Here is a 16,148-nt window from a genome sequence, read left to right on the forward strand (position 1 = left end):
CGGCAACGGCGCCAATGTTCCGAGGGTTACCTGAAACTGGAGGTCGATCTTGGTCGAGATCTTCTGTACTGGTCGGTGCCGACGTGTCCAGCCGGCGGGGGGCGGCCGGAGCGATGGTGTCCGACTAGTTGGCTGGCTGCACTGCTGATTCCTTCGTCACCGGAGGGTGGGGGTACCTGCAAGAGACTCCGATGCCTAAGTTAGCACGGATATTAAGCAGGTTTTTAGTAGAATCAGAGTATGAGTTATACCTGGGTGCTCCAGTGTATTTATAGTGGTGTGGGCTGACCTTTCTGATAAGATAAGTTAGTTATCAGGTCTTATCTTATCTTATTTTGAGTGAAGTCAGCTTATCTTCGAGGGAACCGCCTTTATCTCTATAAGCTTGGATTGCTTTTGGATTTGGGTCGTGTTCCTCTATCTGGGCCCTTTATTGGGCTTTCCTGTTGATTTGGCCGATCTCTTTAAGAAGAGATCGGATTAGTCGGACCTGAAGAGGTCGGTCGCCATGTCGCTAAACATCTCGGGTCAGACAGCTCGACCCAGGGTATGAACAGTTAGTAAAGTCTACTAGAGGGAAAAAAAAGTGGTAGAAAAAATTTTGAGATGGAGTATAGAATTGGCACAAATGTTCGTATTTGGGAGGATCCATGGTTACCCCCACCCTATCCTTTTAGACTCAATAACAAAAACAATCCAGTAACAGACATCAATTGGATACATGATTTACTTACAGTAGATGGAAGATGGAATAAAGAGCTAGTTGAAGCAGTTTTTTTTTTTTCTGAACCCAGTTCGCGAATTCTCTCCGTGTCACTGAACAACAATGATGAAGGCAAGCTTGAATGGACCTGGAATAAGAGAAAGCAGTACGATGTGGCCTCGGGATACTTGGTGGCTTATGATTTTTTTCATGTGCCAGTTGAATACCTTCCAACGGTGATGACAGATTCAACGCTCTGAAAATCAATTTGGGGGTTAAAATTACCATTCAAAGTAAAAATTTTTTATGGAGAGTATCTCATAAAAAATTACCTATACTCAATTTGATCAACGAGAGATTCTTAGATATTTTAGTGATGTGTCCAAGATGTAGAAATAACAACGAAACAATTCTTCACATTTTGGTGCAATGCAATTTTGCTACTTAGATTTAGTCTTTTTCTCATTTTGTGAATGCTATAGTATAAAATGGAACCATGGAGTTTGCAGTCTGGTGGCAAACGATAAGTAGAGACATTGAAAGATGGCAATCTTCTATAATTCTCTTTGCATCTCTGTGTCGACGTTGTGGAATGCGAGAAATTTGGAGGTTTTTGAAGGTGAGAAGCTAACGACAACAATAATTATAAAAATAGTAAGAAAGCTCCAATAAAAAATAACTCAAGTTATATAGAACACTGTTTTTTATAAATTCTCAATTTTTTCTGTTAATATTCTTTTTACTAGTATTTAGTGTTTATCAAAATAGAATATCTCTTTTTTTTTTTAAATGTAATTACATATCTTTTGAGAAAAAAAAAAGAGTGAATCAAATAAGCAATTCATTAATTTTTATATATTTTTGAGAAAAGTTATCCCCGGCTCCCCGCATTTTTTTTCCTCGAATCCTCATTTAGCAGTTAGTATAAAGTACAACTAATATATATGCTTAATTAATAGTATAATAAAGTTCTGTTGGGATTTGGATTTTTATAATACTTGATTTGATTTTAACGCCACTTATTATTTAATTACTATTGAATAACTGACCTTAATGGCATGTCTTGCAAAGGCTGCTGTCATTTATCGTCCATCAGTACATTAGTTAAAGATAAACTTGTCAAATTCCTATGGATCATAGGAAATGAATCCTTTCAATTTCTTTTAATATCTGAAGAGATAAAATGTGATCTTTTATTATTAATTTTATAAATTAAAAAAATAAATATAAAAAAGAATAATAAAAAATAAAAATAAATAATTAACACTATCTAATTTTTTTTTACCGAAGAAAATTTATTCCCTAATCAGAACTTGCACTCAAATTACATAAATAGCCATGGTGGCTTGTTAAGATAATAAGATTGCCGGGAACAACTAACAATAATATACTAATATTAATATTCTTTAAAGCACACTATTATGGTAGAATTATTTTTCAAATTGTCTTAAGATTTAATTAATTTATAAAAATATATTTATTGTGTTTTTATCTTTTAAGAATAAAATAATAATTAAGTCTCTAAAAAATTTAATTTTAGACTAATTAGTCCTTGAAAAAAAGTATTAACTTGATCTTCTAATATGGTAATAAATGGTGAACATGTGATGTCTTTCTATTAATTTATCACGTAAAACTTAATAGCAGTATTTATATGTACCGTTATCTATTATAACGTGTTTATTTATAAAAGATCATCGTGCAAATAATAATTTTTGTAACAAAACTTCACCTATTTTTATAGAATTTGTTATAAATAAAGAACAGTTGATAAGCGTTATATGAAAATTCAAAAAATAATAAATATTCTATTCTCTAAAATTATATCGTTTCTATATTTACGAAAAGCAATAGAACACACACCATATAAAGAACAAAATACATGAGTAATTCTATTTTGTTTCGTATTATATAAGTTTAATTATTTTGTTGGTCCTTATAATTTCGCGAAATTTTCAATTAGGTTCCTAAACTTTTTTTCTTTTTAATTGAGTCCTTGTACCAAATTTTTTTTTAATTGGGTCCCTACTTTTTTTTCCTTTTATTTATGTTCCTATACCAATTCTTTTTTTTAGTTGGGTCCCTATAAAATTAAGCCAATTATTACTAAGAGGGACTTAATTGAAAAAAAAAATTAGTACAAGAACCCAATTAAAAAGAAAAAAAGTATAGGAACCTAATTAAAAATTTTACGAAACTATAAGAACTAACAGAATAATTAAACCTATTATATATCCATTAACAAAAAGATATACACTATTTATTAACATAAAGCGCTTAATTGATATTTTTTTTTAAATTAATTAATCCAAAATTAAAATTTTTAAAAATGTAATCGTCACTTTCTTCACTTTTTAAATTCAAAACCAAAATGATTGATCAGGTTTAACTTCCAGGCACTAACATAACATAAAATCTAACATGTTACTAAGATGTCATATGCATGAGGAATGATAAGACTGAATTAAATAATGGAAAAATTGATGTTTTAGCTTTTATGTTTTTTTTTTTGGTCAATGTGTTTAGCTTGATGAGACTTAATTAACTCCCAAAACAGTGATGTTTTAGCTTGCATTGCTCATGAATTTAGTTGATTACAATGCCTCACCTCCCATTGGGTTATGCTGCCAGCACTTTGAGCTAATTTTATTAACGGCAAAGAATTACTTAATATTTTTCCTTTTGTTTAATTATTAATTAATTATGGGATAAATACTTAAATTGGTTTCAGTGAATTTCATATAAGATAATTTGGTCTTTAATAAAATTTTGATATTTTGGGAGTTCTTAAAAATTAATTTTATCATATAAATTAATTCTTCTATTACATTTAATGAAATTTTATCATAAAATAATTAAGTCAAAAAATATTATTATAAAATAAATTAATTTTTTTATAGAGAAATTAACTATCTCAAAGTCTCTAAAATAATACAAATTTATTAATAATCAAAATTTTCAATTTAAGTTTTTTAAAGACTCAATTTCAATATTTATTCATTAATTAATTATGCACAAAATATTTAATTGTAATAATGGTGAACTTGAGGGCAATTTTTGTGATAGGTGAGTTAAAGTCCGCACAAAAATTGCAGGTTGTAGGTGTGTTTATAAATTAAATTATATTCGCAAATTTGTGGTATTTTTTTTAAAGTTAAAAGTATAATTTGAACTCAACATCTTTAGATAAAGATAAAAAAATTATGTTATTTGAGTTATAACTGTTGACACAAATTTATAGTAATTATTGGTATTGGATTTGTAATTTATATATATGACTAGATTCTATCTATTTACACTTTAATTGGATTAAGGCTTAGTTTGGTAAAGTTTTTACTTTTCAAAAGTAGCTTATAAAAGCTAACTTTTAAAAGATGACTTTTTAAAAGTTGTAGCATTTATGTTTGGTAAATCAAATTTAAAATTGTCTTTAATAAACACAAGTAACAACAATTGCATTTGGTAAAATAGCTTTTAAAATTTAAAAATACTATAATAGACATAAATGCAAGTATTAAATTTGAAAATTAGTTAACATATGAAGTTATATTAGACTTTTAAATTTTGAAAAGCACAAGACAACTTTGAAAAGCTCTATCTTAGGTGCTTTCAAAAGTACTCCGATCTTTTAAAAGCTGCAAGCACAAGCACATGATCTTTTTTATTTACCAAATACAAAATGAGGTGCTTGTGCTTTTAAAAAGCTCAAGCACCTCTTCGAAAAGCTTTACCAAACCAAACCTAAATCGTGGATATCACATTTATATTTGCATATCCGATTCGCATACGTAGATCCACACTAAATAATAAATAAATAATATTTATGTTATATTTATATTTTATTTTAATTAATAATTATTTATTCATATATTATATATTATTTTATTTTTATTATTTAAAAAAATTAATTTATTCGTATTTTAAGAATAAATGTATTTAAAAAAATTTAGAGTAAAAAAATGAATTTTATTAACTTTTTATATATATATAAAACATATTTTTTAATATTTTTATTTTACAAATAGTCAAATATATTTGATTCAATTCACAAATATACAGATCGAATTTAAATATAAAAAAGATAAATATTAAATCCAATTCAATTTATCTCAATTTGATCCGCGAATACACCTAGCATGCTGGAAAGGAAGCGAATGCTTCGGAATAAAGGGAATGGATTAGTGGACCCCACTGCTGACTCCATCACTCATGGAAAGTTGGAAACTAATTAAAAATAAAATAAAATAAAATAATAATAACGGTAGATGCAACAAACAAACTCCAAGTTAAAAATTAATTAATTTTGGAAAGATCAAGGTTTGTTTAAAAAGGTTGCTTGCTTCTGATTATTATTCCTTGTTTGTTGCATATGGTCAGTGAGTCTGCAAAAGACACCTGATTGGTTTTGGAATTTGGATTGGAATTCTAAGTAATCCTCATATTTAATTTTTATTTATAACTATCATTTTACTCGATTGTGATTTTTTAGTTGTACACAAACATTAAGATAATTATTAAGTTTTATTAAAAATATAAATAATAAAAAGAAAAAATTCTCTATTATTATTTTTTATTTTTATTAATTATTTAGGGCCGTTTAAAAAATTTTGAAAATAGTTTTTTTTGAGTTTTTGACTTATGAAAAGTAATAATATTAATGTTTGGTGTAATTTTTAAAATTAAATTACAGTTTTTTAAGAAGTTATTTAGAAATTTATAAAAAAGATAAAAAAATGACTTCTTTTATAATATTACTATTTTTTAATCACATTTCTATAAAATAAATACTTTTAAAATTAAAAATTTAAACACAAAATAACTTATTTATAAACTACTTTAATATAGTTATTTATTTTTTAAGTTATTTTTTTAAAAGGAGTTTAATTAAATTATTTACCCAAACTAGACCTTAGTCTTCTAACTTTTGTATTTAATAATAGAAGATATAATAGATCAAAATTAATTAATAAATTTTTGAAATTAAAAAAATACTTAATTTGCTTAGAGTAAAGCATCATTTTTGTCCCTAACGTTTGTGGTAAATTCTATTTGTGTCCCTAACATTTAAATCGTCCTATTTGTATCCTTAACGTTTATGAAAGTGATTTAATGTTATCTTACTATCAAAAGTTGAAACTAATTCCTACAACATTTATATAATTCACTTTTCTAGGGATATAATTGAACCTAAACATAAATAGTGGGTTTAAATCAAACACATCCAAGTGAGATCTAATTGAGAATGAATACATTCAAGTAAGAATAATTGAAAAATATAATCTGATTTGTTAGTATAATTGATAATAAGATAACATTGAATCACTTTTACAAACATTAAGGATATAAATAGGACGATTTAAATGTTAGGGATACAAATAGAATTTATCCAAACATTGAAGACAAAAACGATTATTTACTCAAAATAAAAATAAAAAAACAATTAATATAAAATGGAGAAAGTAATAACTTTTTTTTTTGGGATTAACTATTAACTTATTAATAGTTGCAATTAAGTTAGAAATTATTTGTGATGTTATATATAATATTTATTAAAAATGGAGAGAATCTAGAGGGGCGTGTGGTTGCATACACAAATAAATTGGAAATACAAAGGGAGATAGGGAGAGAAAATTCCAAAAAGAAAGGAAGAAAAGAAACATAAATGAGAAAGAGACGAGGATGTTGACAACTTTAATGTCCCTTCCCATGTAAGCTTCGTTTGGTTTCCGTGGATTTCATTTTTGGACCCATTCGTTTCTCCCTATGTGTCTTGAACCACCCCAAACTCCCATAATAGAACTTGGATCAAAGTCTTTGTTCTTTGTGGCAAAATAAATATTTGCAGACAAGTCCTCCTCTACTTCCACTCCATTCAACAGCCTATCAACGGAGAAAATAAAGATCTAAATGAGAACCATTATATATATATATATATTTTGTCAAAAATGAGCTCAACACAAAAATAGAGCGAATTGAATAAGTAAAGAATAAAAACCAAGGTTGCGAGAATCGGACCGGTCAAAAAACCAGTAAAATCATTGGTTCAATAGTTTATTGGTTCGACCGAAGTTCAACCGGTTTAATTAAATATTAAATAAAATTATTAAAAAATCTAAAAATAATTTTAAATAATAAATTATTATAAATATATAAATTTAATAATTTCTAATTTAATAAAATTTAAAATTTCACATAATAAAGAGCAAAACTTCAAGAAGAAAGCTATGTAGAGTCAGCACCTAAGCATAAATATGCAGCATATACATATAGTATTCTTCCATACATTTTTTGAATCAGAGAAAATTTCATTCAGGATAAAGGAAAGACATCTAACATAGCTAAGTTCTGAACATGGCTTGGGGCATCTTCCATCCACATGCAATTTGGAGTGGTAAGAGCTAAGGTTGCTAATTCATGAGCTACTCTATTCCCTTCCCTCTTAACATGACTAAATTTCACAAATCTAAAATTTTTAATAAGTGAAATGGCATCAGTAATAAAAGTTCCAAAACAAGAATTAAAACACCTTCTCTGTTTGAGGGCACCCATTACTTCTATATTGTCACTTTTAAGAATCACATTTGAAAAACAACAGTCTTTTGCAAAATTCAACCCCCAAAATGCTGCATATGCTTCTGCTTCATGTGCTTCAAGGGGATAAGGTATTGCCTGGGTTGCTGATGCCTCCATTATGATTCCCATCTCATTTCTAATTACAACACCAACTCCTCCATCAATATCGTGTGACTCATTATGTATTCTTTCATACATTAGTCTTTGAAACAAGACTAAAAATGCACAAGCACAAGCATAAAAATCAAAACCATGTAAATAACATGACACTTATGTCTAAATTGTTAATAACCACAACACCAGCAACAGTTTAAATACAACACCAAGAACAACACAGCAAGATTATTAACAAAAAAATACAGATTATTGTGTAATATAAATTATTAACAATTAATCAATAACACAGCAAAAAGAACAATTATTAACACCATAACAAGAACACAGTAACTGCCAAAAACACAGCAAAGAGGATTGCAACAGCACACCATTCCATACCATAACACAACAAGAACGACTTTCCAATACACAACACAGCAAGAACACAGCAAAGAGGAGAGGACTCACCTACCAAAATCTTCAGCGAGCATAGAAGAGCAGAGGGAGGCGACCACGGCAGAGCAGAGGGGGCTGGAGAAATTGCGGCGAGCAGGCAGAGCAGAGGGAGGGGACCACGGCAGAGCAGAGACGACTGGAGAAATTGCGGCGAGCACGGCAGAGAAGAGGGATACCTGCAACGAAGGAGAAGGAGGAGCGACCGACCACTAATGGACGACGCGCACGAACGGCGGCTGCGGGACGCGGTGGAGGCTGCGCTGGTCAAACCCATCGCTGCTGTGGCTGCAGGACGCGGAGGCTGCTGGACGTTGTGGCTGCTGGACGCGGAGGCTGCTGGACACGGTGGCTGCGGGACGCGGTGGCGGTGGGCTGCTCGACTGGTGGTGGTGGGCTGGTGGCTGCAATGGTTCTCAGCTTCTCACTTCTCAGAGAAGAGAGGAGAGATGAGTGGCTGTGGCTTCAATTGACAATTGGGATTTAGGGTTTTCACTTCAGTACTTGTCCTTTTTTTTTTAAAATTTTTATACAAAACGGCGACGTTTAGAGGATGCATTTCCGAACTGGAAACCCTCTAAAAAACCGAATGGTTCTACCGATTCACTGATTAACCGTCGGTTCAACCGATTTTTTTACTAGTTTTTTGCCAAACGATTTTTAGGCTTACCCGGACCGATTAACTGATCGGTTCCCGATTATTCCAGTTGAACCGGCCGGTCCAGTTCGATTTTCAGAACCATGATAAAAACAAAATAACATTAGTGGTAACCACCTAACAATTTACAAAGCAAAAATATTTTCTATTATTATTTTTTATTATTGTTATCAACAATAAAAAGAATCGTTGCACTTTCATTTCTCGTAACTAAAAAATGTCAACCATTATATTATAATAAAAATACTCTAAACTAGGTCTAAAAATAATTTAGTCTCCCATTTTAGATTTTAAAAATTTTTAGTTATTAAATTAGTTTATAATTTTTTATTTTTTTAAAAATATTTTATATCAAATTATATTAAGAAAATTTAAATAAATTAATCCATTCTCATTGTTATTTGGTAAAAATATAAAAATCTTGATAAATATCTAAAAGTTTCAATCAGCCTCTCAATTAGATAAATAATGTAACGTGCAGATTAATTAATTCATCTACATAATAAAAATCTAGGAACTTATTTAATAATTTAAATTAGTTTAAAATTAGAATTTAATTTTTATTATCTAAAACTTTTTTTTATTCAAACAAGTAATTTTATATTATCATATTAATAAAAATAATTAATTTTTAAATTTATTATTTAAAACTCTAAAACTCATTAAAATTAAACTCTAAAATTTACCACAAACAATTATTTAAAAACTAATTTAGGACATTATTCAATTAAACCATTACGAAAAGAGCAAATGATTAATGAGGAACATGGAAGGACCTACATGAAATTTTAAAGAAGCAAGGGTGAAATGGGGTATTTCAAGTTTGGAGCATTTCATAAATATTTGTTGGCATTGAAAGTCCAGGAGTTAACGGGACCAGCACAGGGCGCACACCATCTCTCTCTCTCTCTGTGTCTGTCTCATATTCTGTTTTCTCTCTCTGAAATCTTCATTGAGAGAATGGCCCAGCACTGCAGATCCAAATCCCCATTTTATCTGCTTTTCATGTTTCCTCTCCAAACCTCTCAAAAAAATCTCTCTTTTATTTTTGGCTCGCTCTGCTTTCTTCTTATTATGTTTCTTCCACTCTAATGTCTTCTTCTTCTTTTCTCTGCTTTATTCTGTAACATAGCAAGTGTCCACGCACAATGAACTGCATCCTTCACTTTTCTCCTCCTTCTTCTTCTTCTTCAGGTGAGTCTTAAGTCTCTTTTCAGTTTTCACTTTATCTCATGCGCGAACGACATTTTTCCTGTTGTTTTTTGTTTTTTATCCTTCCATTATTGTAATTATTATTTAATTTTAGCTTCTAATTTCTAATATAGTCTCACTGGTTTTCTTCAGTCCCATAGTTATATCGGGTTTTGTTGTTTTTATGGTTGAGTTTGGTTATTTTCTAATTGATTCTCTATCATTTTGGAACGTGTAATATGATATAATCTGGTTTTTATTTAATTTTATATTTTATATTTTTTTTTCTTTGAGCTCAGTTACGTTTCCGGTACGTCAAATGATTTTGGTTGATCTTGTTTCAGTTCCTGGCAAAAGATTTCCAAGTCCTATTACCCTTTTCTTTTTTTGCTTTTGGTCTTTACCTTCCACTGGCTTGATTGTTGAAATGGATTTTGATTTGATGCTATTGTCCTTTGAGAATCTGATTCTTATTTGCGTTTGGAGGTTTGTCTCGTGGAAACTTTTATCTTTATGGTGGTTTCATAGCATTTGTTCCAGCTCTATCCATAGCCAATTCTCTGTTCTTCCCTTCCATTTTCTCTTCATAGATGAAACTAGTTGAATTCTACTTGAATGCTGCTGGTTTTTCCTATGATTATTCTTCGTGCTTCTGTTTTGAGGCTGTAATTTGTGCTTTCATTACCAGTTATGAACATGGTGTATAATTGAGGAATAATTTTGAAGTTAATGTTTCCATTTTGTTTATTCATTTATTTATTTTTGCAGATACTAGAAACTATTGTGTGTACAGAAAAATTCTGGTGATTCTGTGGCAAATGGCAACATCTTATTTTGTGATCTCATGTTTTAAAAGCTTATTATGCTGATAGAGAGTTAGATTCAATGCTTGTGTTTACTAGTTTTAAAAGCTTATCATGCTTATGAGGAGCCATTTGGTATTCTACTCTGTTACCTATAACTAAGAAACACCACCATTTGATGGCAATAGGTTCACATTTCTAGCCGTCGTCATAATCAGGATGCCTTATGTTGATATTATTGTGTTCCTATGACTTACTAACATATGGTTGAAGTTGGCTTGTTGTAAATCTTCATCTATTTTGATTCATTCACCATACAGATTGACTTGCATTCAGTTTCTCCAGCATGCTTTTCCTTTGAGGGTGCTTGATTGCTATGTTATATGGATTTGTCATGATCTAAAATTATGCTGTGTTTCAATGTTTTGGTTAAACTACACAATTGAATCTAAAATTTTGGGTATACTAATTAGTTATATAGGAAAGGAACTTAAGTTATTAGCCAACAATCTTGTTTAACTCTTCTTTTTCATATGCATAAAATACCTTCCTTTGGTGCAGGTTTTCCTTCCTTTGGAACCGAGGGTGACACGCTGCTACATCTTGTTTAATTGAAACTGTGTTCTTGTTTATGGCATTATTGGAAATGGGCGCAAACGTGCAATGTGATGGCTACTTTCCAGGATATTATTCAGCAAGAGATCTCCTATTTGAATCTGAACGCAGCCCATGGACCTCATCTAATGTTAACAGTGAGCTTAAGAATGAGTTGCATTACGTTGGTTCCTTGCCGGTATCATCGCCTTGTAACCTTCTAGGCTACAACAAGGAAATTCTAAAACAGACAATACTCAAGCATGAAGCCATATTCAGGGACCAAGTATGTTAACTTAATTATTTATTTTGTTAGATTCGATTCTCTCTGTGTGTCTTCTGTCTAGTTCTTTCCTTATTGGTTAATCGAATTCTGAATTTTATTGGTTTTCAGATTCATGAGCTCCACCGCATTTATAACAAACAGAAGGAGTTAATGGAAGATATTAAAAGAAATGAATCATATAAACAGCACTTGAGGTTGGAGGCATCATCATGGTCAGCTTCTTCTTTGCCATCCAAAAATGCCCAAAAGATATCTTACCCGCCAAACTTGCCATGGTCTACGGCTCAATCATTGCCACCGGGGGCTTCTCCACAAGAGAACAGCAAGAAAATATGTCCCACTCCTGTTCCGGTAGTGACCGAAGAATCTTTCAAAGATTCTAAACCATCAGAATCCAAGTACAGAAAAGTTGGCAAAAAAGTATTGGATCTTCAGCTTCCGGCTAACGAATACATTGATAGTGAAGAAGGTGAATGTTTGGAAGACGGAAGTGTCACTGATGTGCTGCAAGTCTCAGCTTATTCTTTAAATGGATCTTCCAAAGTTGTGTGTGGCAATGGTGAGAAACCATATGGAATCAATTCTAATGGTTTTGCTGGCTTAAATTTACAATTTAAGCTTGAAGAAGCAACTTCAAAGTCTTATGATTCAGCAGCCCCTACACATAATAGGAACAATGCCTTTTATGATCTGTCAAAGACAACAAAATTGAGCTATCAGAATTTTCCGAATGATGTCATTTGGAATTTGAACAAGCGAAAGGATCCTGAAAATTTCTCAGGAAATCCTCCGTTGGAACAGAGGAAGATACAGGAGCAGATGTGTAGTGGTAATATTATACCCTTTTTCAATTCAGATTTGTTAGCTGCTATTATAATCTGTTCATAAATATGTACAATTATAACTTTTATCATGTAAATTCTTCAATTTTCAGGGCAAAGTGGTGGTGCATTGGATTCTTTTTCCAAAGTTATTTGTACAGGAAAGCAATCTGATTCAATTGAACCATTAAGAAAGAATATGGAACAATTTAATGACCCTCCATATTTTCATCCATTAAATCATGTTAGCGAACCTTGGCCAGTGAGGAAGTTTTCTAGCAATGGTTCACAAGTTCAAGGTTTCATGAGTAATGGCTCACTTGGATCCAGCGCTGTATCTCGCACATGCTCTCAATATGATAAGTTAAGTTCTGGGATTTCACCAGCTGAGTTATGGAAAACACCTGCTTACTGTGGCCAAAGCTCGATAGCAGTCCCGGCACTTCCTTTTTTAAGCTCTTCAGTATCATTGGGTCAAAGTTCTAAATCATTGATGGGAATTTCAGGGTTCACTCAAGATGAGAGTTATCAGTGTAAAAGTGGTAAACCCAGCCATGATTTAGATGGCCGACACTTTCTTCTGGGCAGCAGGTCCAAGCCGTTGGATCTTCCATCAATTAGTTCTAATGATCCCAATAGCAGTGCCAAGCACGATTCATTGGATAGCGATGAGCTTCGGATGAATATCATGGGTTCTAAAGATGTGGGAACTCTCAAGAATCTAAACCTGAATATTGCACCTGCTGGTTATTTTGATATAACAGCACTTCAAAGCATTCAGATTCCTAGAAAAGAAAATAACCTTCAGGATTCAAGTAGGGGGATGCCATGGCTTAAGGACAAGGTTGTATTCAAAGGAAAACAGAGTGAAGGGAGTAAAATTGCTACCCAGATTGATTCTGTTTTCACAAATTCTTGTAATGTGGAGTTAAAGAAGACTGAGGAGAGTGACCTTAGTGCGGATAAGATTCTTGCGCTTCACTGTAATGAGGGGCCTCAAATGTCGTCTGATCGGCAACCTTTGCATGTCCCGAACCAATTGAAAAGCCAAGGTGCTGATGGAATCGAGGGAAAATGCGTATCCGATGGAAAGTTATGTTGCATTGAATCACTTCCCCTGCCGAGTATACAGGGAAGAATGAGCAGAAGAAACAAGAATCTCTGGCTGGTATTATTGACCTAAATTCATGCATGATTGAGGAAGAGAATATGCTGATGGAGGTTGATCTCCAGGCACCTATCAGTCCAGAAAACAAGGAATGCTCACCGCCTAGAGGAGAATCCGATGAAAACCAGCTTGAGATGCCATTTCAATTGGCAGGACAAGAGGATCCGGAAGCGCAAGAGGAGCAAGCTAGAGTTGCTGCCGAGGCTTTGGTTACCATATCAGGATTTGTGGACAACAATGGTCTCAAAAAGACAACTTGTTTATTGTCCGAATCTTCTGCAAGAAGTCCTCTTCACTGGTTTGCTGGCATTGCTTCCACAGCAGCAGATCATCCAGAGAATAATGCAGGTTCGAGCAGTGCAGCGAACAATCTCGATGACTTTTCTCCTATCAACATGGATTACTTTGAGTTCATGACCTTAAATTTGACCGAGACAACAGTCCTAGATTGCTGCTATAGTAACACTATTGGCCAGATGGAGCAAGTAGGCGGATCAACTTTGCCAACTCAGCCGAGGAAGGGCCGGCCAAATAGGGGAAGGTGGCGGAAGGACTTCCAAAGCGAAATCCTCCCTAGCCTTGCTTCTTTGACAAGGTACGAGGTGACCGAGGATCTTCAGATCATAGGAGGTCTTGTAGCTGCTGGTACCCACTCGGAAACAGGTTCTCTAAGAAGTGCAGGTAAAAATGTGTCAGCCAGGGGGCGCCGTCGATCCGGTACTTCGATTTCTAACAACACAGAGTTGCATTTGAACAAGCTAACTAGTACCACTGGATTTGGAACTGAGACAGGGTGCCTAATAAGCTGGGGAAAGATTTGTAGAAAGAGAAGGGGGAAGAGACTTCCCACTACTAAACCCCATCATATTTTGAACCAAGTATATAACTAATTCTAAGATTAATTCCATGGACTTTGGACGAAGTTGCTTTTTTCTTTTTTATTTTTGGTTTTTTTTTTTTTTTGTGAACTATAGGGTGGTCATGTAAATGTCTTAATATATATACAATAATATGAATATCAATATGTTAAGTGTAGGATAGAAAGAAATAGTGACCTCTGAAATGTGTATCATTTTGTTGTTTGTTTATTGCAATGGAATCTATTCTCTCATCTCATCTTAAGAGATGGAATAGCTTGTCTCCAAATTTGTTTGTTATAAATTTTGCCCCTCTTGATTAGCCTGGACAATAGATGATAAAGAATGAAAGCAAAGCCATCTTTGGTGGATACTTACTAGATAGAGTTTCTTTTCTTGGTGTCACATAGGGTGTGTTTGATATAAATGGAAATTTTAATGTTAAACTTTTTAGGTGAACAAATTCAAGAGATGAATGCACATGAAGAAACAGAGTAATACGGGGTGGAAAAAGTATTTTAACTTATAAGGACTACAATATGAGAATGTTTCTTTTATAGGAAAGAAAGAAAAAGAATATACTTTTTGCAGTTTTGACCTAATTAAATAAATGTTAGATTAATGGCACAAAAAATCTTGTTAGAAATGACACTGAAATTTTTTATAAATGACACAAAATTTTAAAGAATTACAGATTCAAAATTTTAACTCACTCAACTAACAAAATATATTCAAATGAGTTTTGAAACCAAAAAAATATAGCAATTAATTACAAATAACATAGCAATGGCTAAACATATTATATATGAGTTCAATACCACTCAATTAGTTTAATGATAAAAAAATTGGTTAAAAAATTGTGTATTAAGATTAAGAAATTTCGATATCAAAATTAAAAAATTTAATGTGTCACAGTTAAAAAATTTCAATGCTATTTTTCTAATAAACTCTACAGAATTCATAACTTTCCTTTCTCTTCATGTTATTCTTGATCATCATCATCATCATCTTTTTCTAAAAATTTCGGTGCTATTGTTTCTCATTTCCATAATTCTTCTTGTTTCACCCTCTTAACAAGAATTAGTATCACGGTTAAAAAGGTTCGATGTTGTTACTAATAAATTCTGCACAATTCAAAACTTTCATTCCTCATCTTCCTCCTCCTTTTCATCATTATTATTATTATTATTATTATTATTATTATTTTGTTTCACATTTTTATAATTTTTTTATTTCACCATCTTAACAAGAACCTGTGTCACGACTAAAAAAATTCGGTGTCAAAATTAAGAAACTTCTTATGTCATGATTAAAAAATTTTGGGGCTATTTTTTTGGATAAATTCTACACAATTCAAAACTTTCCATCCTCCTCTTCTTCATCATCATCTTCTTTTTCTTCTTTATCTTCTCCTTCTTATTTTTGCTACTTATAATTCTTCTTATTTCACCGTCTTAACAAAAATACAAAAAAAAAAGTCAATCAAAAAAAGAAGAAAAAAATATTGTAACAACTAAAAAAAGGAGAAAGAGGCGGAGGAGAAAAACACAGCAATAGCAGCACCAATAAAAAAATGACAATAAGAAAAAAATACGTGAAGAAAAAATATGATTTACGCACAAGTTGTGTGAGTGATTTTTGTTGGATTTAGATCAACTTGATTTATAAAAACGTTTAAATGTGTAATAAGACTATATTTTTTATTAATATTAACTAATATTTTAGATTAATATATTATTTTTATATTATTATAATTTAGAATTTAAAATTTTTGGTTTAGAATTTAGTCTTTACTCTTCAGTATTTAAAGTTAGTCAAATATTAATAAAAAATGATAAATTTTATTGATCATATAGTATTATTTATGTAAGTATATAACAAATTAACAATTGGTAAGTAATAAACAAATGTCACTAAATTATTTTGGGTTTAAAAAGACTCTAAT

At 31.6% G+C, this 16,148-nt stretch overlaps 1 protein-coding gene across 1 annotated transcript; it reads left to right on the plus strand.

Annotated features, from left to right (window-relative positions):
• The first annotated feature begins 9,308 nt into the window (after positions 1-9,308).
• LOC112722549 (uncharacterized) lies at positions 9,309-14,492 on the plus strand. Its single transcript, XM_025773613.3, has 4 exons — positions 9,309-9,677; positions 11,039-11,357; positions 11,466-12,186; positions 12,292-14,492. Exons 2-4 carry the CDS (start codon positions 11,109-11,111, stop codon positions 13,359-13,361), a joined length of 2,040 nt encoding a protein of 679 aa, XP_025629398.1. The 5' UTR covers positions 9,309-9,677; positions 11,039-11,108; the 3' UTR covers positions 13,362-14,492.
• Positions 14,493-16,148: the final 1,656 nt, after the last annotated feature.

This window comes from Arachis hypogaea, chromosome 11 (assembly GCF_003086295.3).
Source record: "Arachis hypogaea cultivar Tifrunner chromosome 11, arahy.Tifrunner.gnm2.J5K5, whole genome shotgun sequence".
Classification (NCBI taxonomy): domain Eukaryota; kingdom Viridiplantae; phylum Streptophyta; class Magnoliopsida; order Fabales; family Fabaceae; genus Arachis; species Arachis hypogaea.

What these genes read in the sequence shown, in the direction of transcription:
- LOC112722549 (XM_025773613.3), top strand. Translation starts at nt 11,109, where the DNA reads ATGGCATTATTGGAAATGGGCGCAAACGTGCAATGTGATGGCTACTTT. An exon ending in AAGCCATATTCAGGGACCAA is followed by an intron (nt 11,358 to 11,465) that starts GTATGTTAACTT and finishes ATTGGTTTTCAG; the next exon opens with ATTCATGAGCTCCACCGCAT. An exon ending in ACAGGAGCAGATGTGTAGTG is followed by an intron (nt 12,187 to 12,291) that starts GTAATATTATAC and finishes TTCAATTTTCAG; the next exon opens with GGCAAAGTGGTGGTGCATTG.